At 53.0% G+C, this 24,539-nt stretch overlaps 6 protein-coding genes across 6 annotated transcripts; 4 read left to right on the top strand and 2 right to left on the bottom strand.

Moving 5' to 3' along the window:
- Nucleotides 1–12: 12 nt before the first annotated feature.
- Nucleotides 13–2,305, top strand: QC762_0043700 (uncharacterized protein; the record flags this gene model as incomplete). Its single annotated transcript, XM_062883395.1, has 2 exons — nucleotides 13–1,769; nucleotides 1,852–2,305. Exons 1-2 carry the CDS (start codon nucleotides 682–684, stop codon nucleotides 2,303–2,305), a joined length of 1,542 nt encoding a protein of 513 aa, XP_062746200.1. The 5' UTR covers nucleotides 13–681.
- On the bottom strand, nucleotides 1,858–7,356 carry QC762_211120 (uncharacterized protein). Its single transcript, XM_062888011.1, is given in 7 exon segments — nucleotides 1,858–2,649; nucleotides 2,660–3,916; nucleotides 3,976–4,301; nucleotides 4,379–4,809; nucleotides 5,133–6,391; nucleotides 6,482–6,584; nucleotides 6,705–7,356. 4 exon segments carry the CDS (start codon nucleotides 5,473–5,475, stop codon nucleotides 3,037–3,039), a joined length of 1,980 nt encoding a protein of 659 aa, XP_062746199.1. The 5' UTR covers nucleotides 5,476–6,391; nucleotides 6,482–6,584; nucleotides 6,705–7,356; the 3' UTR covers nucleotides 1,858–2,649; nucleotides 2,660–3,036.
- Nucleotides 7,357–10,102: 2,746 nt separating this feature from the next.
- Nucleotides 10,103–13,076, bottom strand: RAD7 (UV-damaged DNA-binding protein rad7). Its single transcript, XM_062888010.1, has 4 exons — nucleotides 12,752–13,076; nucleotides 12,647–12,688; nucleotides 12,551–12,578; nucleotides 10,103–12,483 (listed from the first exon to the last, which is right to left on the bottom strand). Coding segments are annotated over exons 1-4 (1,881 nt in total). The 5' UTR covers nucleotides 12,754–13,076; the 3' UTR covers nucleotides 10,103–10,674.
- On the top strand, nucleotides 10,363–16,744 carry RAD16 (DNA repair protein rad16; the record flags this gene model as incomplete). The annotated part of the gene is made up of 3 exons (XM_062888009.1): nucleotides 10,363–13,702; nucleotides 13,819–16,468; nucleotides 16,534–16,744. The coding sequence occupies exons 1-3, from the start codon at nucleotides 13,660–13,662 to the stop codon at nucleotides 16,742–16,744; spliced, it is 2,904 nt and encodes a 967-aa protein (XP_062746197.1). The 5' UTR covers nucleotides 10,363–13,659.
- Nucleotides 16,745–17,313: 569 nt separating this feature from the next.
- Nucleotides 17,314–20,415, top strand: QC762_211090 (uncharacterized protein; the record flags this gene model as incomplete). Its single annotated transcript, XM_062888008.1, has 3 exons — nucleotides 17,314–17,932; nucleotides 17,997–20,106; nucleotides 20,165–20,415. Exons 1-3 carry the CDS (start codon nucleotides 17,762–17,764, stop codon nucleotides 20,413–20,415), a joined length of 2,532 nt encoding a protein of 843 aa, XP_062746196.1. The 5' UTR covers nucleotides 17,314–17,761.
- A 1,157-nt stretch (nucleotides 20,416–21,572) lies between these two features.
- On the top strand, nucleotides 21,573–22,940 carry QC762_211080 (uncharacterized protein; the record flags this gene model as incomplete). Its single annotated transcript, XM_062888007.1, has 5 exons — nucleotides 21,573–21,624; nucleotides 21,764–21,863; nucleotides 21,952–22,301; nucleotides 22,357–22,872; nucleotides 22,930–22,940. 5 exons carry the CDS (start codon nucleotides 21,573–21,575, stop codon nucleotides 22,938–22,940), a joined length of 1,029 nt encoding a protein of 342 aa, XP_062746195.1.
- Nucleotides 22,941–24,539: the final 1,599 nt, after the last annotated feature.

Genomic DNA, 24,539 nt, shown 5'->3' with positions numbered 1-24,539 from the left:
GTTGGGTTTTGGGGGGGTTATGTTTGTGTAGTCTGGACTTATTCTATGGATGGAGGGGAATATGCATTTGTTTTGTTTTTTTAAGGGGGAGAGGGCGGGAGTGGTAATGGACATTGAGGAATCATGGTTCACGGGGAGTTATTTTTCATGATTATGGGTACCTCCGAGGAAGACGGAGAGATCAACAGGCAAAAAAACAAAATCAGCAAAGTTTATATGCATGTATGATAGTGATTGACTGAGGTCGGTAGCCACAGTTTATGTACGGACCCTTGAGCAAGACAGCATTTTTTTTTGGTCCCAATCAGACAAAACAAGGCTGGGAAGAGGGTGGGTGGGAGTGAGATTTGATTGGGTGTGTGCAACGCAGGATGTGCAAGCATGGGGGGGGGATGCGGCTAGATGCGTGTAAGTGGTCACCTTTTGTCTGCATGTGTCTAGTCAGATGTGAGTAGTTTTCGTGTGAGCAAGGGGGGTTGAAGCCGGGGAGGTTTTGGCGGGGAGGTGGTTGTGTAGCGAGACATTTGTGGGAGTATAAGACAAGGAGGTCTCGAAGTCGAGAGAGGAGTTTGTCCCACAACTATATCCTACCAACACATCATCCATCCTTTTCTTCCAGCAGCATATCTCTACATTTCAACCATCCATCTCACACCACCAGCGTTCGGCGTATCATTAAAAATGACCACCCACCACAGCCACCACAACCATCACCATCAGAACAACAACAACAACAACAACAACAACCACCACCACCACCACCACCACCCCCCTTCCTCCTCCGATGACAACCCCCCCTCTCTTACGATCGAACCCCCCCTCCTAACCTGGGAACAACTCCTAGCCCACTTCACCCAAGAAGTCCACCGCCTCTCCTCCGACCTTCATTCCTCCCACCGCCGCCTAGAGGCCAGTTTCCAGTCCCAGCTCTCAGTCATAAAACGGGACCTCTCAAGACAGCTGACCCGCGAGATCGGGGGTGTGCACTCCCACCTTTTGCTTTCTACCCAAGCCCCCAAGTTTTCTTACTTTAGGAAACTGCCGGTCGAGGTTAGAATGAAAGTATGGGAGTTTGCCCTTTGGGGTTGCCCGCGTGTTTTGGAGGTCAGGGCCGGGTATTTGCCTAGAGGGGGCCAGGTGGTGGGTAGGGTGAGGGGGTACCATGGTGTTTTCGAGGGGGGGACCCAAGGAGAGGAGGGAAGGGTCGGGAGAGATTGGAGACCACGGGTGGGCGGTGGGCATCAGGGGGTTGGGGGGAACGGGGGGAGTAACCCCTTGCCAGGACCGGTGGTGACTACCAACTTATTACCACCGCCGCCGTTGGCGGGGACGTGTCATGAGAGCAGGGTTGTTTGCTTGAGACATGGGGGGCTGGTGAAGACAAAGGTCGTGACGATGGATGGGCAGGCGTACGTGACGGCGCATACCTGGTTTTCCCCCGGGGTGGATTGGCTAAAGATGCCGAGTGTCGGGCCTGTTTTTGCGGCTACGATTGTCGGTAGTGTAGGACAGGGGGAGCTGCCGCCGCCGCTGGATATACAGCAGCTTGCCGAACAAGTCTTGATACGAAAACCACAAGATCGGGCGGAGTTGGAGAGGCAGGTGAGGAGGTTTCAGATTGGGGGTTTGTGGGAACGGTTGAAGACCGTCGGGGTGGTTGTCACGTGTGATGTTGTGAGGGTGAGGATGGGGGGGTGGGAGTGGGGGTTGGGGATGGGGCCGGGGAGGGAGTTGTTTCCTGCCGGGGAGGGGCCGGTGAGGTTTGTTGAGTGAGCTTTTTTTTCCTTTTTTTTCTTTATGTGCCCCTTAAACTACCCCTTCTATGACATCCGCTAACTAACCCCATCACAGCCTCCAATCCCCCTCCTCCACACTCTCCATCGCCTCCCTCTTCCCCCCAGGTTCTCCCCCACACCAAGTCTGGACCGCCCACCACTACTCCCTCGTCTCCAAAAACCCCTTCTGCTCCCCCCTCCTCAACAACACCACCTTCCGGCTCGAAGGCCTCGAGACGCTCTGGCTCATCTACCGCTCCAAACTTTTTCCTCTCACCTTTGCCCTCTCGGAGATCATCGACTCCGAGGACCTGCTGTTCTACGACGGCGAAGTCACCCGGCAGGAAAACGGCTGGGTCAGAGAGGAACTGAAAAGAATGCCCGAGATCAAACTGCTGCATGCTTTCATAATGGATGAGTTTAACGAGGAGGGAGGAGGGGGAGGATACAATGGGGAGAAGGGGGTGGAAGTTAGGAGGCTTTATGGAGGTAACTTTGGGGGGAGGTTGGGGACTTTGGGGGCGGTTTAACCATGGGATGGGATGGTGTTGTGAGAGAGAGAGATTTATGAGAATGTTGACGTGAGAGGGTGGACAGCACTCAGGTGTTATAAAGGGGTACTGCGGTGATGGTTATAGGTTCACCAATCAGACACACAACAGCAACAACACATCATATGCTAACAACAACTGCACACCAAATCATTCATTCAACCTTCACCTCTCCTATCAAGCATCAACAATCTCGACATAAACCGCTCTCCCCCATTTCATTCTCATTCTAACAAGTAGTATATGTATTTGGGTTCCTCCCTCTTTTTATCTATTCCGCGCTTGCACGCTCACTTGACACCGCCACATCCAACAAATGTAATCTTGTCTTGTCTTGTCTTGTCTTGTCTTGCCTCAGAAACCTCCCGTTTTCCATGCACTCTGCCATCCATTGTAGTCCATCCAAAAACCAAATCTTGTGTGTGAAACTTGGTCTCCTCAACTCTTCGTTGGGATATCATTCATTAGAAAAAGAGATAACCGCAAAAAAAAAGAAGCCCATTATAATCCCCGCAATGCTCATACCAAGGGGCAAGCAAAAGCAAAGAAAACAGAAAAAAAAAGAAAAAAAAGGCTAAGCTAAGTCCTTCCCTGAAAGTAAACAACGCCAGTAATGCACCTCCCCCCCCCTCCCTCTCTCCCAACCCAGCTTCATCCAGTCATTATAGACTCCCAATTTCAATACCAGCCCCTCCCCGGAAAACAAACACTTAAAGAGCAGGGTCATAAATATGCTCCTTGATATACTTATCAAGAGCCGGGTCACCCCACTCCTCCCAGGTAAGCCATTGCTCCTCGGGCAGGGCACTCACACCATCCCGACGCGCAGCCTTCATCACCTCGCGGGCAACAATCACGCTGGCATCACGCACGCGCTCAATGCGGGGGTAGATCAGACCCTTGTGCACCTCCTCGGCGTTCAGGGACCCGGCAAGGGCAGCAGCAGAGGTGTAGATCATGTTGTCGGTGACACGGGTGGCCTTGGCGAGGATGGCGCCGAGGCCGATGCCAGGGAAGACATAGACGTTGTTGCCCTGGTTGGGGTAGTAGGTGATGGCCTGGTCGCTGCCGAGCTTGATGGTGAATTGAGAAAAGGGAGAGCCAGAGGCAAAGATGACGGTGCCATCAGTCCAGGTGACGGCCTGCTCGAAAGTGCACTCGGCCTTGGTGAGGGGGTTGCTGAGAGGGAAGAGAATGGGTCTGCGGCCGAGACCACCGGCATCCACAGAAGCCTTGAGGGCGCGGACGACAGACTCGGTGAAGACGCCAAAGGTGGCAGTCAAGCCAACAAGAGCGGTTGGCTTGACGTACTCGATAACCTCCTCAAGAGACTTGAACTGGAGGCCGTTGTTGTCGCCGCGAGCAAAGTACTTCTTGTGCTCGGCGAGCTTGTCACCGCGGTCCTTGGTCACGAGGCCCTTGGTGTCGACAAGCCAGAACTTGTCCTTGGCCGCCTGCTCGGAGAGACCACGCTTGGTGTAGTACTCTACAAGCTGCTTGGCGACACCGACACCGGCAGAGCCAGCGCCCATGAAGACGAGGCGCTGCTCCTCGAGAGGAACGCCGGAAAGATTCACGGCACCAATGTAGCTGCAAAACAGGTTAGCAATAGCAAAAATTGCGGATCCTTCGGCGAGGCCAAAACTTACCCTCCGAGAACAACAGCGCCAGTGCCTTGAATGTCGTCATTGAAGCACTTGTACTTGTTCCGATACCGGTCCAGGTAGTTGAAGGCCTTTTCCGACTCGAAATCCTCAAACTGCACCACCATTTCAGGATAGACCTCGGCAGCGGCAGTCATGAACTCGTCCATAAACTCCTGCTGCTCGGCCACCGAGGGCCGCTTCGAGCGCAGGCCCAGGTACAGCGGATCCTTGAGGTTGGTCTCGTTGGCCGTTCCGCAGTCGAGAACGATGGGGAGCGTCTTATCCGGGTGGATACCCGCCGCCGCCGTGTACAGGGCTAGCTTGCCGATCTGATGCATGTAAATTAGCCAACCAGCCCACCGGGACCCCGCTGCGTCCGTCCACAGCTTTTGCCGACGTGACTTACCGGAATGCCAACGCCATTGACGCCCAGATCGCCCAGGCCCAGGATGCGAGACCCGTCTGTCACGACGCAGATCTCGGGATTTGGATATGGCCAGTTCTTGAGGATCGTCTTTATCGACTTGCGCTGCTTGATGGAGATGTAGAGCGCCTCGGGGCGGGTGTAGAGAGTAGAATACTGAAGACACACGTCACCAATGGTGGGAGTGTACACCAGAGGCATGAGCTCCTTCGCATTGTCGATGAGCAGGCGGTAAAAGAGGTCGGCGTTCTGGTACTTGAGCGACGACAGATAGAGATAGCGGTCAATGTTGGTCTGGCGAGTCCGGATCATCTTGAGCGCACGCTCGCACTGCTTGCCCGAGTCCTCCATGACGTGTGGGATAAGACCGGTGAGGTTCTTGGCGATGCGCTGCTCTGGGGTAAAAGAGAGGCCTTGACGGAGGGACGTGATGTTAGCTGCCATGGTGCGCAACGAAGGGAGGATGCGGGAGGTCATTGATGGAGGCAAAGGCTCATCAAGGTTCAGAAAGAATAGACCGGGAGGAGAGGAGGTAGGGGGATATGATGCTTTAGAGAGAGGGAGGGGGAGAGGGGAGGGGGAGAAGGGGGGGGAGAGCCGGTATTCGAGTCAGATGGTCCGGACAGGTTCGGGAGCAGGTCTGCTCGGACACGGTGCAAGATTTAAGCTCTGGCACCGCTTCCCCTGCTAACCGGAATGACGCGCAAAGAGAAGAGAGAAAAGAATGTTGACTCACCCTTATTCCACATGGGCTCGTTGATGACCTGGTAACCAAGAGCCTGGTTCTGGGAAAGGTACTGCGTCTCGGCGAACTGCTTGACCTCGCCGTAGGTTTTTTGCTGGTAACCCCGGAGGGTGTCGAGGTTGGCCATTCTCATGGCTTCTTCAATGGCAGCGATGTCAACAGACGACATTGGGTTGGCGGCGGATATTCTGCGCGAAGACGAGATGGACATGCGCTTAGAGGTAGATATAGATGAGTGCGAGGACCGGGCCGACGCTACTGAGGACGATGAGGGGGATGTTGACCGAGGCGTTGAGATATCGGATGAAGAGGCGCTGGGAGCATACGAAGCCATTGCATGTGCGAGTGACGAGGGGAAGGATGTGTGGGAGTCGGGAGAACAAAAGAAGTCTTCGAAGAGGAGGAGGAACAGGAACGGGAGGGTCCCCTGCGGCGTGAGTCTAGTGCGTCGAGGGTTGAGCGACCAGCGGGCGTATTATTAGAAGTAGTATTACGGCGACTGAAACTACCGCTAGGGCGTGTAATCGATTGGGCCACCAGAGCCTTTTCGGTCAACAGTAGTGATGGTTGTTGGAGTGTCTTTCCAACAACAGCAACAACAACAATGCTTGTTGGCGACGGCAAGCCTCCTCTTTAAGACCTTTTTGCAAGACCACGGCGGCGCGAAGCAGAAGCCAGCAGCAGCTCCATCGCCTGCTACACCTTACTACTTGATGCGACGGAGGCCTGTCTGGAGGTTTCGTTGCACGTTTCAAGGGCTACGACCTCTCTCTGGGCACGCTCGCACGTTGGGCCTCGATGGGTGGGATACTGGGGGGGAAAAAAACAGAAGTCACGATCCCCTGTCATCAGGGGTGCCGGTACCGGTACGAGTTCCCGTAGCGGTCAGGGTTTCCACTTACACGGCCGGGCGACACCGAAAGCAGGAGTCACCGACAATCACACCCCAGAGGTTCAACCACTTCAACAAGGACCGGAATGGGCTCCCGACACGGCGCGGAATCCATGGAAACGCATATTGGGCTTTAATCACAATCGCTCCCGAATATCCCGTTATTTTTTTTTGAGCAACAATTTGTTGGGCCCTGGGCTTGATTCTCGTTGGGAAGAGAACAAAAAAAAAATTATCAAGAAAGAATTGACCGCCGCACCGTTGCGCGCGACGTCACAGGCTGGTTGCTGAGTGGTTGGTTGGCCAGGGTGTGTCAGACCCAGACCTCTCGATCCGTAAAAATAAAAAAAGGTACCTCCTGCGCCATGTGAGCCAAGCCAAGTACCGCCGTCACATCGAAGGTGGTCACTCCTGCAGCTATGGGAATGGCCGGAATCTGAGAACGAACCTCATCAGCCGCCCGCCGAGACCTGCTTGAGAGCACACAATCACATTTTCATGAGAGTGAAAAAACATGGCGGACACCCGTTGGGGCCGATGAGCAGGACGTTCTGCTTGTGTCTTTCAGCTGGGTGTAATCATGTATTGTAAAACAGTCCTGAAAATTCCGTGTTTTCTGGGGTCAGCAAGGGAGGAAGGTTTTCTCAGCTTCATCTCGACAGGCCACTAACCTCGCAGCACCTGACCAATCAAAGTGTCGATGATGGGGTGCCATTGCCTGTTTGGGCTAAGGGGCCTCGTCCCGAACCGTCGGCTGAAGTTGAGATGCTGGCCGGCAGCCAAGTCGGGATCGGTTGTCGGCCTCTCATCTGTAAAATACACAGTCTCCCTTGTCACAGCGACAACCCGTGACCTCTGCCACTCCTTGCAGAATTACCTAATAAGTCCAGCGAGAGGCACACGCTTGATCAGTTGCTGGTGTTACACACCGGCTCCAGCGGCACTGTGTACAAGAAAACCGGTGCTGCCGGGAAATTCGCTATCGTGGCATATATGTCGGGTTCCGAATTGTCGCAAAATGGCGCCGATATATACAACCACTGCGAGTTCTGCGAGATAGCAGAGATTTCACCGAGAAAGCGGAAAAGGGGAATTTCAATCTCAAACGGTCGAGAGGTACCGCTACTCCGGTTCTGCAGATTCCCACACTGTCACAGCCGTCAATGGGACCCGGTGGAGCTGCGGTGGGGTGTGGGTGGGTCCATCGCAAATCGTCTGAAGGGGGGACCGGCCGGTGGGGCGATGGAGTCTCAGGGGCAGGCCCGGGGAAGGCACGAGCATGCAGTTTGCGGGCTGCATGGATGGTGCAGGTTTTCCCCCGACTTCTCCCGACGCCATCGCAGGGATGTCCTCCATGTCGTCCAAACGACTTCGAGAAGCCTGCCCTTGGTGAAACAGGGACAGCTTCGCGTCTGATGTCTGATGTGCCGCCGGCCTCCACCGCTCTCAAACAGACGACCCCAACGGCATGCTGCTTTTCGTCTGAACTCTTTTCACGCTTCTGAGTGCTGTCACTTTGGTCTAGAATTACATAACAAACTGTTGTAGATACGGAACAAGCGGATGAGGTGGGATTGGGCCGTGAGGCTGTCCAAGGTACTCCGTACAAGGCATGCAATCTGCTGACGTCCGCGTGACTTCCTTCTCAAAAATGACCACAAAGAGTGAAAAAAGAGGGTTGGGGAAATGGATTCGGAAAACCCCAACAGTGTGCCCCTTGGGTTACCTTCTCGATTTGACGAGGATTGTCTGATCTCCGCCCTTCCCGTCTGCGGCCCAGCAACCTCGCCCTGTTCGTTTCCTCGAGTTTTTCAATGCCACGAATGCATCACCAATTCTCAAGCAGATCGGCATCGTCTACAGGAGTCCAAGCGTGGTATTTCCGAGCTAGCCTTGAAAGGTCCTGCTGAGCGGCAGCTTTGGCCCCAAACCTGCAACTTTCGGTCAAGAACACGCTGGAGGTCCGTGAGGTGCCGTGCCGGCAAGCGGCCCCACACCACCACATGTTCCGCCAAAGACCGGTGTTGGTCCGGATCTTGGTCGGGTACCACCCGGAGCACCTCCGATCCCCCCCTCCAAATTCCCAATTTTCGTCCCAAAGTTGGATTTTGCGGGGGATACCGGAAGCACATAAAGGCAACATGCAGGTGACAGACGAACAATCAGAAATGCAAGCAAGCATTCCCGCATCAAAAGTTCCGACAACGGAGCGAGCACCGTTTTTCTAGATCTTCAGACGTGGTGAGGCTCTCCGTGACACCCCGCAAAATCAACAAGGTTGATCTCGCCCCCGGTCGAGAGGTAGGGTTCACCACGGTCAGCTGGGGTTCGGACTCCACCACTGCCATGGCCGCCACAGAATCCGGTGAGAAGCTTCGGACGAGCTTCACCGCCTGCTGGCCCCTCTTTCGGATTTGCGCAACGATCCCCACGGTTTGGCTGTGCCCCAGATCTTTTTTTTTTTTTTTTTTTTTTTTTTTGGCTTGGTCAGAAAAATCGGAAAAAGGAACAAGGCGTGGAACGTGGGATGGTGAAGGCATCAACTCCCCCAGCTTTCTCATCGGAACAGAACATGGGATGAGAATGGCCAGCAAGGGTACCATCCCCGTGTTTTGTGATGGTGACTGTCGTCAGCAAGCCACGCGGGGGGGGGGTGCTTTGCCCTGGAGGCACTCCCTCGGCCCGGCGAGTGATTGGGGTCTTCCTCGGTGTGCTCGGCCGGCCAGCCAGCCAACCACCACACACACGCACAAACTCCGAATATCCAAAAACCCGTGGCAAAACTCCGGGTATGCTGAACTCCCCCAAAGCCTCCAATTGGAAAAAAGACACTCCCGAGAATCGAGGCCGAAGAAAAAGCTCGTGACTCAAGCGGGGTGGTGGCTGGGTCTTCCCGGGTCTGGACAAGTTGCGGCTCTGATGGGATATGTGGAGGGGTTCGTGTCATGGATAAACATTCATTCAATTCCCCACGGGAAAAAGATGTGGAGCTTGGCGGGGGAAGTGTGGGTTGAAAAAGTTGGGGTTCATTCAGGGGTGATGGCTGTTGAAGGCCAGACTATCCACCATCCATCTACTCCGGGTACTACTCGGGATGGGAAAAGATGTGGGATGTGTGTGAAATACCATGTACCCGAGGGAGAGGGGGGATATTTACCGGTTTGGTTACCTCGCTCGGTAAAGTCTTACAGATGGGAGGTGCGGAATCCCTTCACATGTAAAGCATGTAAGGCTTCACAGCGGATTACCCTGTAAAGAGTCACATATTTATGACTCAGTAGATTTCGGGTAAAGGTGACGAACCACCACTCTCGATGACGAGATCTGAGGGTGGTATTGAACAATCATGAAGAACACGACTGTATAACCGAGAGGAAGAGAATAGTTCGGAAGAAGGGAAGTATCAGAATCGGAGGGAATCATGAACAATTACAGTCGAAGAGCGCAAGACTTCAATAGCCGGTGAGGGGCGGGAGAGAGAGAGAGAGACAGTAAACAACAGCTGAAGGGTTCGAAACATGTGAATTACACGTGGGATTGGATTACGGAGTAAACGCCCAGCTCCAACATCATCATCATTACATCCTGCTTCGGTCAACCACTCATCATCATACATGTGAAAATGGCATGATATCTTCTTCTTTTCACGTCCTACATCGGAGCAAACGATCTAGAATCTCGAATCAATGGCCAGCATGTGAAGGTGATGATGGACATCAAAGCCCCCCTTGTTGACGAGGAGAACAACAACGAGCAACAACACATCCCCCTCCTGTTCAACCCGAGCCCCATCACCAACCCTTCAAAACATGGACAACCTGACCTTGTAGATGACATTCAGACTACACTCAACAAGGTAACAGAATTCAAGAGTAGCAACGTTAAATACACCACCCTCACCGTCACACAACCATGACATTCCTAGAATTAAAACCAATGTATTAATTAATCTATGTACAATACCATGTTATCTTCCAACTTTCCTTCCCAGCCAAAAAAAAAAAAAAAAAGGGTGGTGAACGCCCTCCCTCCCCAGCAGTAGACCCCAGACCTTCCCCAGACCGACGAGAGCGCTAGACCTGGTCCCCATATCTTTAAACCCGGCCGGGTACGTACCTCGCGGCCCAACTCAACGGTCGATCTACCTCCTCCACGTCCCCGTGGCTGGCGGCCAAGGCAGGGAGTGTGGAAAGGGGAGGATATCGTCGGCTTTGGACAAGATAAGCTTGACCAACTAGTTAGGTGATGAACAAGAATGTACAATAAGCTTAAATCAACTTCATCTCCCCCTCTTTCCTTGTTTTGTTCGCTCTTGTGAGAAAGCAATCTGCGCTCCATTCCGATTTAACACAACAACCGTAGCTCGAAACGCGATGACCCCATAACCATGGTACCCCCAGAAGGAAGGAAGGAAACCGCCGAATCGAGGATACTAACAAAACACCAGCGAGAATATCATCGAAATCATCGCTGTAAAACGCCCAACATGAACCGAAACCAAAACACCCCGAGCTTGACGAAAAGGCCCCGGTATCTAGAGCCACAGATGTGGAATCCTTAAAGCTTAACAAAAAGCACGACAGGACTCCAACATCCTGGCCCTCCACATGATAAACCCGCAAAAACGCCCAACCAACCGCCTCAATCCTCACCCTCGATAACCATCCCCCTCGCATTCGGCACCCCAACCAAAATCTTCCCCTTCGGCACCCTCACATCCTTCACCTTCATACACCCAAACACATTCAGCTCTCTCAGATTAGGACAGCTCCGGAAGATACACCCCACCACAAAATCTGTCACCTCCTCGCAAAACGAAATCTCCATCTTGTGCATATTCTCATACGTTTTATCCGCCGTGAACACCTCCTCAAACGCCTTGCAGGAAATGTGACGACAACCATGAACATTCAGATTCTGGAGCGTCTTGCCCGAGTGAGCCATCAGGGCCTTGAACCCTTCATCGCAAAGGCCGATACCGTCGGGGTTCTCGCGAGGTTTCGTTGATTCGAGTTGGCGACATTTCTGGAGGTCGAGGAAGACTAGACCGGGGTTGGACCAGGTTGAGGTGAAGAGGCGGCCAAATCCGGCGTCGGTCATGAGCTCACTGTCGGTGATGCGGAGCTTCTTCAGATTGCGACAGTGCATGTGGAGGGCGTCGAGGACTGTGTTGTCTAGCTCGGGGACTCTGGTCAAGCACAGTGTTTCGAGCTGGGGTCCGATGGCGGTCAAGAGTTTGACGTATACATCCGGGTGGATTGCCTCGCGCAAGTCGAGGGACAGATGGCGGAGAGTGGCAATTTTGGCGATGTGGTTCAGGCCTTCACCGGTGACTGCTTGGTTGTGGCAGACTTTGAGGCGGGTGAGGTTGGGACAGCTAGTGGGAATAACTGCAAGAACAGCATCCGTAAAATGCTTGTCTGTCCAGTATACCCGAAGTGATCGCAGGGGCTGACCCTTCTTTTGAAGATACTCGATCCATTTCCCTTCGGAGATGAGATTGCACCCGTGAAGATACAAATCTTCAAGGACGATATGACGGTCGACGAGATACTCTACCACTTCGTCCTTGAAGTGGATGGCGTTGCGGACTTTGAGTTTCTTGAGTTCCGGGACCGAATGGAAGATGCGATAGAAGTCGTCCGCACTGAGCTTGGCGCCGTCATATACGAGCACTCCCTGGTTGCTTGGTTTCAGGAACAGGCTGAGTGTCGTGGGGTTGAGAAGACGGTGCTTGGAAAGCTTTCGAGCAATCTTGTCTACAATTTTGGGTGGCAAGTCACCCAAATCCTCGGCAAGATCAATGTTCTTTGCCAAGGTCTGAATGCACAAAGACATCAGGCTCTTGCCGCCGACATGGTATGTTCCATCCAAAATCCTGCTCTGGGTCTGGCGACGTGCACCCACTGGTCCTCCGCTGGCACGCTTGGTCTTCTTCTTGGGAGCAGGATCATCCTTAGCAAGCTCCTTTCCACAAGGTGAACAGACCAAGCCTCCGTCAGGGGCATTGCGGGAGTACGGTGTTACCGTAAACCGTGTGTTGCAGATGGCACAGTTCTCCATCTGGCCCGGTAGAGGCTTCGCACGCTCGTTGAAAAGCGCGCGGACAATGTCGTCGTCGTCGTCATCTGAAGCGTCAGGATCGCGCTTACGTTTCTGGAACTTCTTGCTGGCCTTGATCTTATCAATAGCGTGTTTTTCCTTCTCTTTTTTCCGCCGCTCGACTTCAGAGGTTGCCTGGGCTCCGCTTCTTCCTCTTGTTACTCGACCGGTAGATGCCACAACGGGCTCGTCCTCGTCAGATTCCGGTGACTGGGTGTCGAAATCGCCATTCTCATTCAAGAGTTGTTGTTGAGCAGCATCAGCTTGACCTTCTTGGTTGTCCTGGGCAGCCGCTCTACGACGAGCCTCAGCATCAAGTCTGATTTGGTTTGCCGAAATGTTATGCGACTGTTGGCAGTTAGTTGGTTTGATCTGTCCTGAATTGGGGCTCAAGATGTCAGGGGCGACCACTTACAGCCAAAAAGTCCGTCAAGGCCGATTGTCTGCACCAGATATCTGTCAGCTAACATGACCTTTGCAAGCGCCGTTTACAAGACCAAAAAATACTAACGGGCCCATAATACGGCGCCCAACCGTCCGAGTCTGTCGGGACCTTTCTCTCATGTTAGAATGTGTTGATCTCAAGACGGCGCGAGATAAGATAGGCAATACTCACATATTGGCTATCTCGAAGCTTTGCCTGTGACAGTTTGGGAGGGAAGCTATAACAAGATGGATGAATGTCGACCTGACAGCCTGAGTTTAGATCGCCCCAGGGTAAAAATTGGGAATAAAGCGACATGCAGCGACAAACGCGAAGAGGGGCAAAATCAATTTAAACTCGCCCCCATTGTTGACGCCAAAGCACCTGACTTTGATTCCAAGGCTGGAGCTGAACTCCAAAAGGAGAGAGCAGCAAGGGGCGAGTGGACCGTGCGAGACAAAAAGTCAACCCAAGAAGGGCAACTTGCTCCTCCCGTTCCTGCCGTTCCTTGCCTGGTTTGCCTCTTGCTGCCTGGACTACGTGGAGAAAAAGCAAAGCTCCAGCAAATCAATCAAGGCCCAGGTCATGTGCTTTCGTGTCAGATGGAAACGCGAACCTGAACCCCTACCTGGGCACCTGGCACTGCTCTCAGCTTTTCCCGCCTCTAGCTTGCACAGCGCAGCCCTTTCACCTCCTGAAGGTGGCGACGACAATAAATTTCTTTCTCACTGCCTCCATTGTCCCACGAGGTTTTCATTGACCAATTATCGCCCGTGGACTTTTTGTTGCTTGGTGGCCTTTTCCTCCCTTTCCTCGGCGCAGACTGCGTGCACACCATTTTACTCTGATCCCCAGATCACCGTGGTGGGAGCACTTTCCAAGCTCGCTGATCAGGGGCTTGATTGATTGACAACCCGCTCCCTACCTATTCATCTGCACAACTCAACCGATTTCTTCTAACAAATTTTGAGTATCAAGCCGCTATTGTTTTCTTGTGAAATCTCTCTCTTGCGGACATCAAAAATTCTACAACCCACAAAACCGTACCCTCTTTCGTCAGAAATACACCTCCACCTTCGGATCAACATTGGTACTTCAAGATGGTACAGACGAGGAGGTCGCTCGCAGCCGGCGAGATTGTTGGTAAGTAAACAATAATTAACATCCAAGTGACAATTCTATGCCGTAATGGCAGAGATGGCTCCAATCTTGAAGACCCCTAAGCGACCCCGGAATCCTCTACTAACAGTCATTTTCAGTGGCGTCCCCTCAGCCCGACTCAGTCCCCTCGGTCAAGCAAAGAGGCAAACCCCCAGCCAAAAAGCTGGCTCTGAGCACAGAATCATCTGCTTCGCCGACCCCCCAAGCCTACTCCTCGGCAAGTGAATATTCGACGCCGCTTACTAGCAATGTTGCGACGCCAGTACCTACCGAGGCCCCCTTGACTGTTCCAGGGAAGAGGATCGAGGTGGTACTTACCACTCGGAGAGCCCGTGCTAGACCTTCAAAGGTCCCCGAAGACGACCCATACTCTGTCGCACCCAAGCGCAAGAGAAATGTCATCGAGGACAGTGAGGAAGAGCTCTCGGACTATTCCCCAGATGCTGAGCTTGCGCGGAGGTTGCAGAAGGAGGAAGACGCTGCTGCTGCCAATTTCGCGATCCCCTCTCTCCAAACAAAGGCTAAAACCCGATCTCGGCGAGCCGGTCTAACTAAGGGCAAGACCGAGGCCATGTTCACTTCTCCACGTGCACGTGCACCCGTTCGCCGTTATGGTAAGAAGAACGAGGAAGTGTCTCTTCCACAAACATCAAAGACGCGAGTGGGTGTTAAGAGACCCGCCATCGTTTCAGATTCAGAGGATGACGACGACGACGAGAATGATGACGACTTTGAAGAGGTCGACAGCGATGACTCTCTTCCGTTGATCAAGACGCGAGCAGCAAGACCACCAACCGGTCCAATCAGGAACCACGATCTCAACGTGGCTGAAGGTGAGAGCGAGATCTCTGAAGACGACTTTGATGGCACCGCCGACGATGTTAGCGACGACGATGGCAGCAACATCGCGTCTGAAGTTGGCAGCACCGCTGGAGCCCCAACTAATAGGAGCAATTCGGCTATTCGCACAGCCATGGCCAATCGACGCGCTTACAGATCTTATGCGAATTCTCGACGTGTTAGGAATGATCGTCGTCGTCTTGAGAAAAATCACCCCGAGCTCACGACAATGTGGGAGGATCTGAAGAATATGCCCATTTTAAAGGCTGGAAAGGCGGTGCAGCCAACGTCCATTTCTCGCCAGCTGAAGCCTTTCCAGCTTGAGGGATTGGCTTGGATGCAGGCGATGGAAAAGACCGAGTGGAAGGGGGGCCTTCTGGGTGACGAGATGGGCCTTGGCAAAACAATCCAGGCCGTTTCCCTCATCATGTCCGACTTCCCGCAGCCAAAGCCGACACTGGTGCTCGTCCCTCCGGTTGCTCTGATGCAATGGATGACTGAGATTGAATCCTATACCGACGGTACACTGAAGACGCTTGTCTATCACGGCACAAACGCCAAGTCCAAGAATATCAAGATGAAAGATATTAAGAAGTATCATGTCATCATCATGTCCTACAACAGCTTGGAGTCGGTCTTCCGCAAGCAAGAAAAGGGATTTAAGCGCCAAGGAGGTCTTGTCAAGGAGAAGTCTGTCATCCACCAGACCGAGTTTCACCGCATCATTCTTGACGAGGCTCACTCCATCAAGACGAGAACCACGATGACAGCCAAGGCGTGCTTCGCCCTCAAGGTCACATACCGATGGTGCTTGTCCGGGACTCCTCTGCAAAATCGCATTGGCGAGTTTTTCTCCTTGATTCGTTTCCTCAATGTCCGTCCATTCGCATGCTATTTATGCAAGCACTGTCCCTGTAAGACAATGGAATGGTCTATGGACGAGGACAGTCGCTGCACCGAGTGCAAGCATGGAGGCATGCAGCATGTTTCGGTCTTCAACCAGGAGCTGCTCAACCCGATCCAAAAGTACGGGAATAGTGGAGAGGGCGCCGAGGCCTTCAAGAAGTTGCGCGTCCTGACGGATCGAATCATGCTCCGTCGGCTCAAAAAGGACCACACCGACTCGATGGAGCTGCCTGTGAAGGAGATCAATGTTGAACGTCAGTTTTTCGGCGAAGCTGAGAACGATTTCGCAAACTCGATCATGACCAACGGTCAACGCAAATTCGATACCTATGTGGCCACCGGTGTTCTCCTCAACAACTACGCCAATATCTTCGGTTTGATCATGCAGATGCGCCAGGTCGCTGATCACCCGGATTTGCTCCTGAAGAAGCACAGCGAGGGCGGCCAAAACGTCATCGTGTGCGCCATATGCGACGAGACTGCGGAGGATGCCATCCGATCTAGGTGCAAGCATGACTTCTGCCGCACATGTGTCAAGAGTTACCTGAATTCGGCAGAGGAGCCCAACTGCCCACAATGCCACATTCCCCTCTCGATTGATCTTGAGCAGCCCGAGATTGAGCAGGACGAGACCATGGTCAAGAAGTCCTCGATCATCAACCGGATCAAGATGGAGAATTGGACGTCCTCGTCCAAGATTGAGCTTTTGGTCCACGAGCTCCACAAGCTGCGCTCGGACAATGCCTCTCACAAGTCGATCATATTTTCACAGTTCACAACCATGCTTCAGCTCATCGAGTGGCGTCTCCGCCGTGCGGGTATCACCACTGTGATGCTTGATGGTAGCATGACACCTGCTCAGAGACAGGCTTCGATTCATCATTTCATGACCAATCCGGATGTGGAATGCTTCCTCGTCTCGCTCAAGGCTGGTGGTGTAGCGCTCAACTTGACAGAGGCGTCTCGCGTCTTTATCGTCGATCCCTGGTGGAATCCCGCAGCGTAAGTATTCTGTTTCGTTACCATTGAGCTTGTCACATGGCACCCGCTAATCTGTTGTATCACAGTGAGTGGCAGAGCGCCGATAGATGCCACCGCATCGGGCAGACGCGACCCTGCACGATCACGAGACTGTGCATCGAAGATTCGGTAGAGAGCCGCATGGTGCTCCTGCAAGAGAAGAAGACCAACATGATCAACTCGACTATCAACTCGGACGATGCCGCCATGGACTCGCTGAGTCCGGAGGACCTGCAGTTCTTGTTCCGTGGCAGCTGATTGGATTTTGTGCGAGTATCAGGAACCATCAACCATGATCACATAGGCTACTTTTGTCGGTTTTTTTTTTATTTTATTTTTTATTTTTTTACAATTCCTGTCGTTCTGCCATTGGCTTTGCAGTAGTGTCACATGCCACTATATATAATGTAACCAAACCAGCGTTGGTTTGGGAAAGGAGTCATATGGGTTAGCGAGCGGAGGAAAACAGAGCGCATTTAGCTCATGTTATTGGGAAATATTGGGAGGCATGCGTTGTGTGTGTTTTTATCATCATACTTGGGAGAATACGCCAGCTGAGACTTACCTTATACATTGCTGGGAAGAGTTGCTTCTGCTGAAATCAGATACAGATAGCCCACTGTCAATAGCACAATCATTGTCTGAGCTCATCGTGGACCCGAGAGTTGCAACGGACCCCACAAATGACACACAACAGCTTCATGCAACAGCGGGAGCTTGCCCCGTCATGGGTCCCGGAGTTTGCGGGGTAAAGGGGCAACATCCCTGTGGAAGCCCCATGACCGGTTGCTTAATTGGACGACCGGCTCCCCCCTCCCTGTTCATCTGAAGAGGGGCATCTCGAAACAGGCGTCATCCTACAGGCGTTGGGAGCTTGGATTTAAGGATTCGCTGCCCTGTTTTGCTTTTGGGGTTTGGTTTTATTCTTGCAATGCGTTCTACTCTGTATGTGTATGGCTGCTATTATTTTGCTGTGTGACCTTGCGGTTTTCTATTTTGATTCCTGGTGGTAACTCGAGTCGTTACAGCTGCTCTGTTTCCCCCGAGGGCTTGGGCAAAGGCAGCGCTTTCTTTCAGTTGGTTTGGGCCGCCGCCCGGTGGTATCATATTGGCGGCACCCGTCTGGTTTCCGCCATTGAAGACTACCCCTATCCTCCTCCTCCGTGATTTTGTATCAACATTCTTTTTTTGTCATTTTTAAACCCCCCTCCCACCTTTCCCCCCTTCGGTAGCCGTACCCGACAAACATTTCCACCATCAGCAGGGGCAGACAAAATGCGGTTGTTCAACCTCTTCCTGCTGGCCGCCGGTGGTCTGGCAAGCGCGTCAACACTCACGCCCAACACCGTCCCGCTTATCGTCCGGAACCCGTACCTGAGTACATGGTTATACCACGCCCGTGATGCACCATGGGAGAACTGGCCAATGTTTTGGACTGGTGCTCACGTACGTCCTTCCCCCCCCCTTTTTCCCAACCCCCTCACCAGCTACTAAACCAACGGGTGTGTAGGTCGGCTTCTCGGTCATGGCCTCTGCCTCGGGGAAGGTCTACCCCCTCCTCGGCCGGCCGCAAGACTCTTTGTCGACAAAACGTCACAAGATTGCGTATCCAGAGTATCTCGGCGTAACGTTTGATGCTTCCACCACCAACCTGAGCTATTCCATCCCCGCGGCGGGTGGAGAATCCTCGGTACTAGTTACGCTCTCGTTCCTGTCACCTATCACACCCTCCTCGACGATGAGACAGGCCATTCCGGCGGGGTACATGACTGTTTTTGTTGCGGGGTGCGACGACTTGGATTTGTACACGGATGTGAATGGGGAGTGGGTGACGGGGAACAGGGATAATACTTTGCGGTGGGAGATGTTTGAATCTCCTCCGGGGGAAGAAAAGGCGACAAAAAATGGGACAAAGACAGGAATAAAAACTTGGAAGGTGAGGAGGGAGAGGGAGGAGCTGCTGACCGAGTTTGGGGATCGGGCCGAGTGGGGGACTTTGCACTTTTCTGCCCCGGGAGGGGAGAACGGGGTGAGGTATCAGAGTGGGACTAGTGCTTTGCTGAGGGGGTTGTTTGCGGAGAGGGGGGAGCTGAGGGATGAGGTGGATGGGGAGTTCAGGAGGGTGATGGAGGATGAGCCGGTTTTTGCTTTTTCAAAGGGGTTCAAATTGGCTGATGGGGGGAAGGGGAAGGAAAAGTGTGAGAAAAGGGAGGAGAGCGTGAGGTTTACGTGGGCGCTGGTGCAGGATCCGGTTGTGCAGTTTGCCAGTGCTAGGGGGTTGACGATGATGAGGCCGCTTTGGCAGAGTTTTTTTACCGATGCGGATGAATTAGTGGGTTGGCATTTTGATGACTTTGAGACTGCAGCAAATCTGGCGGGGGAGTATTCGGATGCGTTGGCACGGGATGCGTATGAGTCTGGGTCGAGGGAGTATCAGGATATTGCTGCGCTGAGCGCGAGGCAGGTGCTGGGGGCGACGCAGTTTTCGGGGACGCCCGAGGACCCGATTTTGTTTTTGAAGGAGATTTCGAGCAATGGGAATTTCCAGACGGTGGATGTGATCTTCCCGGCCTTTCCCTTCTTCCTGTATACCAACCCGAGGTGGTTGGCGTATCTGCTGGAGCCGCTGCTGGAGCACCAGCTGAGCGGGCAGTATCCGAACGACTATTCGATGCATGATCTGGGGGCGCATTTTCCGAACGCGACGGGGCATCCGGATGGGAGGGATGAGTATATGCCTGTGGAGGAGTGTGGGAATATGTTGATTATGGGGTTGGCGTTGGCGAATGCGCTGAGGTATGATACTGATCCTGCGTTTGTGAGGCCAAAGGGGGCGGAGGGGATGAGGACGGCTCCGGGGGCGAAGAGGTGGTGGGAGAGTGTGGATGAGTATGGGATTGATTTACCCAGAGGGGAGGCTAAGCTTGGCTCTACGCCCAAGGCGGCGGAGAAGTGGTTGTCGCGGTCTTACAAGCTTTGGAAGCAGTGGACGGGTTACTTGGTCAGGGAGTCGCTTATTCCGCATAATCAGCTCTGCACGGATGACTTTGCGGGGTGGTTGGCGAACCAGACGAACTTGGCGCTGAAAGGGATTATTGGGATTAAAGCCATGAGCGAGATTGCGGATATTGTGGGCGAAAAGGAGGATGCAAAGTTTTATCGGGAGACGGCGGGGGAGTATATTGAGAAGTGGCAGGAGTATGGCATCTCGAGGGATGGGACCCATGCCAAGCTGGCGTACACTTGGTATGGATCGTGGACGACTATCTACAACCTGTATGCGGACTCGCTGTTGTGTTTCCATGTTTCGGACAAGAACAAATCTTCGGTGACAGGAGGGAGAAAGAGTGGGAAGCAGCCGAGGATGGAAAGTCAGCTACCACTTGGACAACAGGCTTACGGGCCTAAAAAAGATGGGAACGTCTTTATCCCTGACAAGGTCTACCAGATGCAGAGCGATTGGTATCATGCGGTTCTGCAAAAGTATGGGCTGCCGTTGGATTCGAGGCACTTGTATACGAAGAGTGACTGGGAGTTTTTTGCGGCGGCGGTGACGGGACGGAAGACGAGGACGGAGATTCTGACGAGTGTGGCCAGGTGGGTGAATGAGACTGAGACTGGTAGGTTCTTCTCCTCTTTCCACTGCATGTGATGGTGTATTTGCTAACGTGGTGTTAGATCGTCCTTTTACGGACTTGTATGATACAGAGGGCAATGGAGGGTTCCCGGGGATTTGGTTCATGGCGAGACCGGTGGTTGGGGGGCACTTTGCCTTCTTGGCACTGGAGAGGGCATGCGGAGGCAAGGCTGTGGAGGCATTGAAGTTTTTGGATAAGAGGGAGCCTGGGGAGGTTGATGTTGAGTTGGTGCTGATGAGGGATCTTTCTACTGGTGAGCAGTATGATGATGAGGGGTGGGAGGACCTTTGAGGACCTGGGTTTGGTGTCTATGTGAGGGCATACGAAGACTGAAAAGGGCCATGATAGTATAGCTTCAAGCAGCTGTATGCAACATTCATTTCGGGTACAAAATTTGCGATCAAGGTGCGTGTTGCGGCATCCACGCACGTGCCGCCGTTGTTTTAAGCTGCAGCTGTTCGAGCTTGCATGATAACACACAGCCTCGTGATGCATGGAGCTCCGTGAGTGGTGATAACATGTTGGAGAGAAGAGTGGGAGAGAGGCGCTTGAGTTTGCTTTGGGTTGTCCAATCATGGAGAGGACAACTCTTTAATTTGCCACTCACTCTGTTGGCTGCTGTTGTTACTTTGACATCCCTCCTCCATGACCACCATCCATCACGAGGAGGCCTCAGCATCCTTATGCAAGTCTCAAGAAATCACGAGTCATGACACTTGCTATTCACGGTGTTGTTCTTGTCGGGTGAGGTGACTGTGGCCCTTTGCTTTGAGATTGATAAGATCCGAGATCTGGGGTCGAGTGGAGAAGTTAATTCAAGACAAGCTCGCCCTGATTAGGCCATTCTTGGCTTAGTTCATGTTCACTTGCCTAGGCTAGATATGCAATTAGACCGTAACAACTAGAAGAGGGTGAGAGGCAAACATTGAACCTTTCGTTTGTTGCAACCGGCCATTGTCGCCTCTTCTATTCACTCAGGATGTCTTAATTGGCACGCATGACCTCCTTCGTTCTTGCTGATTCGCTCTGGACCTTTTATCTGTCCTAAAAATCCTTCCCCTCTTTTGTTCGCGGAAAAACTCTGCTATCGATAACGAAGAGCAATTCACTTTCACAAGGCCTAACAAGGCGTAGAGAATACGAAATCCCCCTTTGCGGCGACTCTAGGTCTTGGCAGTATTGCACCCCAGGCAGCCAGGCTGCGCATTGATAATTTCCATTTTTTTCAGAGCTCTTCCTGTCCCGTCATCCTTCCCTTCTGCGCGCTCTGGGCCGAACCAAACCTTCCCTCGCTCTCTTTTCTCTTCCCACCCCCCCCCAAAAGCCAAAATCTCTCTGTCGCCGAGAGTGCACCCAAACTCCACCAAAAATCTTGCAGCGGCCTTCTCTTATTTTCCCTTCGCAAGAACACAACCATATTCACATCCACTACACAAACAAGCACCAAGATGGCGACCACGTCGATGGACTACGAGAACGCCAATGGCGACCGTTTCGATGGTAAGTCGCTGCTGATATCAATCGATGTCGATCGCGTCTCGTGTGGCGCGCGTCGACCCTGGCTTCTTTTCCACTCCATCATCTCCGACTCGGATCGAGAGGAGCATCATCGCTGACGTTTTTCCCTCTCTTAACACAGACGAGGCTCCTCGCTACGAACGAGACCGCAGTGCTTCTCCTCGCCGCGATGATGGCCACGAGTCGCGTCGCCGCTCCATGTCACCCAACGGTAACGACCGGTATGTTTGTCTCGATTTATTTAGACAAAACATGAGCTTCTCATCATCGTCTGGAGCCAACCCGCTAATTGATTTCGTCGTCCAACAGTGCCCCGGTTAAGAGTGATAACAACTCCCAGAAGGGTGAAGATGGTGCCGTCAATCCTGGCTCCAACCTCTTCGTCACCGGCATCCATCCTCGTCTCGAGGAGGCCGAGGTTACCCGTCTGTTCGAGAAGTATGGCGAGGTTGAGAAGTGCCAGATCATGAAGGATCCCCACACTGGCGAGTCCCGTGGCTTTGGCTTCGTCAAGATGGTTACTTCCGAAATGGCTGAGGCTGCGATTGATGGCCTTCGTGGTGAGGTGATTGAGGGTCGCACTCTTTCTATTGAGAAGGCTCGTCGCGCCCGTCCTCGCACTCCCACCCCGGGCAAGTACTTCGGTCCTCCCAAGCGCGGTGAGTATCTAGTTCCTTCCATCATCTGTGTAACGGTCAAGGCTAACTAGACCAGAAGATGGCCGTGGTCGTTTTGATGACCGTCGTCGTGGTGGTGGCTATGGCGGCGGTTATGGCGGCGGTGGTTACCGTGGTGGAGACGACTCATACCGTGGCGGCTCTCACCGTGGTTATCGTGGGGATGACCGCGCTTACGACCGTGGGGCCCCTGATCGTGGATACGACCGCGGCTATGGTGGCGGCGGCGGCGGTGGCCGTGACTATCGCGATGACCGTGGCTACGGCCGTGATTACCGTGATGACCGCGGGTATGACCGCCGCGAGCGTGACGACAACTATGGTGGCCGTGGTGGCATTGACCGCTACGCCGGCCGTGATGATCGTGGCTATGGCGGCGGACGTGGTGGCGGTGATGACCGTCGGGGTGGTCCCAGCTACGACCGTGGTGACCGCGCTGACCGTGGCTACGATCGTCCGAGTGAGCGCGACTCCCGTCCTCGTGACGCCGCTCCTCCTGCCGCTGCCGGCTATGGCGACGCTGCTCCCCGCGGCGACAGCCGTGACCCCTACGGTAATGGACCTTGATCGCCCTCCCCTCGACAATCAGTTACTGACTCGTCCTCTCTAGGCGCTCGCTAAGTATCGGGCATCCCTTTTCTCTCTGGCATTTGACGTCTTCGCAGCACGGGATTTCTTTCCTTTTTCTTGTTTTTTCGCGTCTGGCACTGGGGAAAAATCGGATATCCTAAAACGCGATTCGGACAGCAGGAGTTTCGGCAATCTTGGAGGGTTAAACGGCCTCTGTTTATTCGGCACATCGTCTTGGCAGCCTCTGGGGTTCTAGATCTTTTTACTTCTTAGCCTTTCTCTGGGTTGCGACTTTCGACAGTTCCGAGGGTTGAGGGGTTGGGACTGGCACTCTCCGGTTTGCGGCAGCACTGGTCGACACTTGTTTTGGGGTGGGCCTACCCATTCGCCGTCATCCTATCGAGTTTCCGCTTGGATGACAGCCTCGCTTGTACTATCACTTTTTTTCCGCCTCTTTGCTACGGCTCATCGGCATCTCAATTTCGTGACGACTTTTGCAGCAGCGGCATAAAAGCACGGCGGCAGTTTTCAGACCGGGGGATTTCATTACGTAGTCGACATGATACGAAACACATCAACTTCAGCCAGCCAGCCAGCCTTGATCCGTGACACACCACAAACTAACAGCCTTTTTTTTCGACATGTAAATGCGTCCTTGCGATTACCATCACCATCTTCCTGTTCCTGACACCTACACACCCACACAGCATAATACGCCCTTGACACACGTGCATTAAGTATCGCCATGGCCCCAGTGGTGCAAACGTGTTGGTTTTTTTTTCTGGTTTTTTTTTTTTTATATTTTTTTTATTTTTATAAAAAAAAACCAGAAAAAAAACTTTCCAAGTCAAGTGGCAACCCAAAGCGTCTTTGTTCGTCCCCGTGGATCCCTCGTTTTTGGCAATACCTCCATACTGCTGACTTGATTCCGTCGCCAAAAGGGCAGAGCAGGCAACCTATCGTGTCTCAAGCTGACGGAGCTAACTAGTTTATTTCTTTCCAGGTACGAAGCCCGTGTGGGCGGAGTTTATGCATGGGCCCGAGACATGTCTGTTTGGTTTGTTACACAGGCAAACGCCACGCTCTGCGGCCCGCCGGCGGTTGCCTGTCACGATGTCCTCGCTATCTGCATTCCAGTATCCGGTACACTTTGGCGAGCATGGAGGAAGCATTCGACCAACTGGTCAGCGGTGAGGCCGACGAGGGTTGATGGCGGTAGTTGGCGAGACATGCATGCATTGTTTCTGTGTCTGAGACATGGTAGCATGGGAGAAAAGACAATGGAAGGGCACGACTACACTATGGACGAGTGGAGGGGACTGTGGCTGAAGTTGGCTGGTTAATCCTCCATGCCCTTACCTTTGGTTCCGGACATTGAAGAGGGAAGGCTGTCTGTTTTCGGCGGGGATGGGATGGGGGTCAACAACAACCAAGTGGTTTACTGGTAGGGGCATTTTGCATTTTTCTCTCAGCTTCAAAAGTCAACAGTGGACGCAAACCCAAGGTCCACATACGTTTGTTTATTCTCTTCTTCTTTGTCTTTTTTTCTTTTTTTCTTTTTTCGTTTTGAGGATTGGATTGGGAGAGCACAAGGTCAACATGGTGCTCTTGTTGTCATTGCCCATTCCGGCGTTAAGCTTTGGGCACTTT

The sequence above is a fragment of the Podospora pseudocomata genome (genome assembly GCF_035222375.1).
Source record: "Podospora pseudocomata strain CBS 415.72m chromosome 2 map unlocalized CBS415.72m_2.2, whole genome shotgun sequence".
In the NCBI taxonomy this organism is placed as follows: Eukaryota; Fungi; Ascomycota; class Sordariomycetes; order Sordariales; family Podosporaceae; genus Podospora; species Podospora pseudocomata.
The sequence above is the reverse complement of the archived record's forward strand: the minus strand, read 5'-3'. Positions and strand labels throughout refer to the sequence as shown.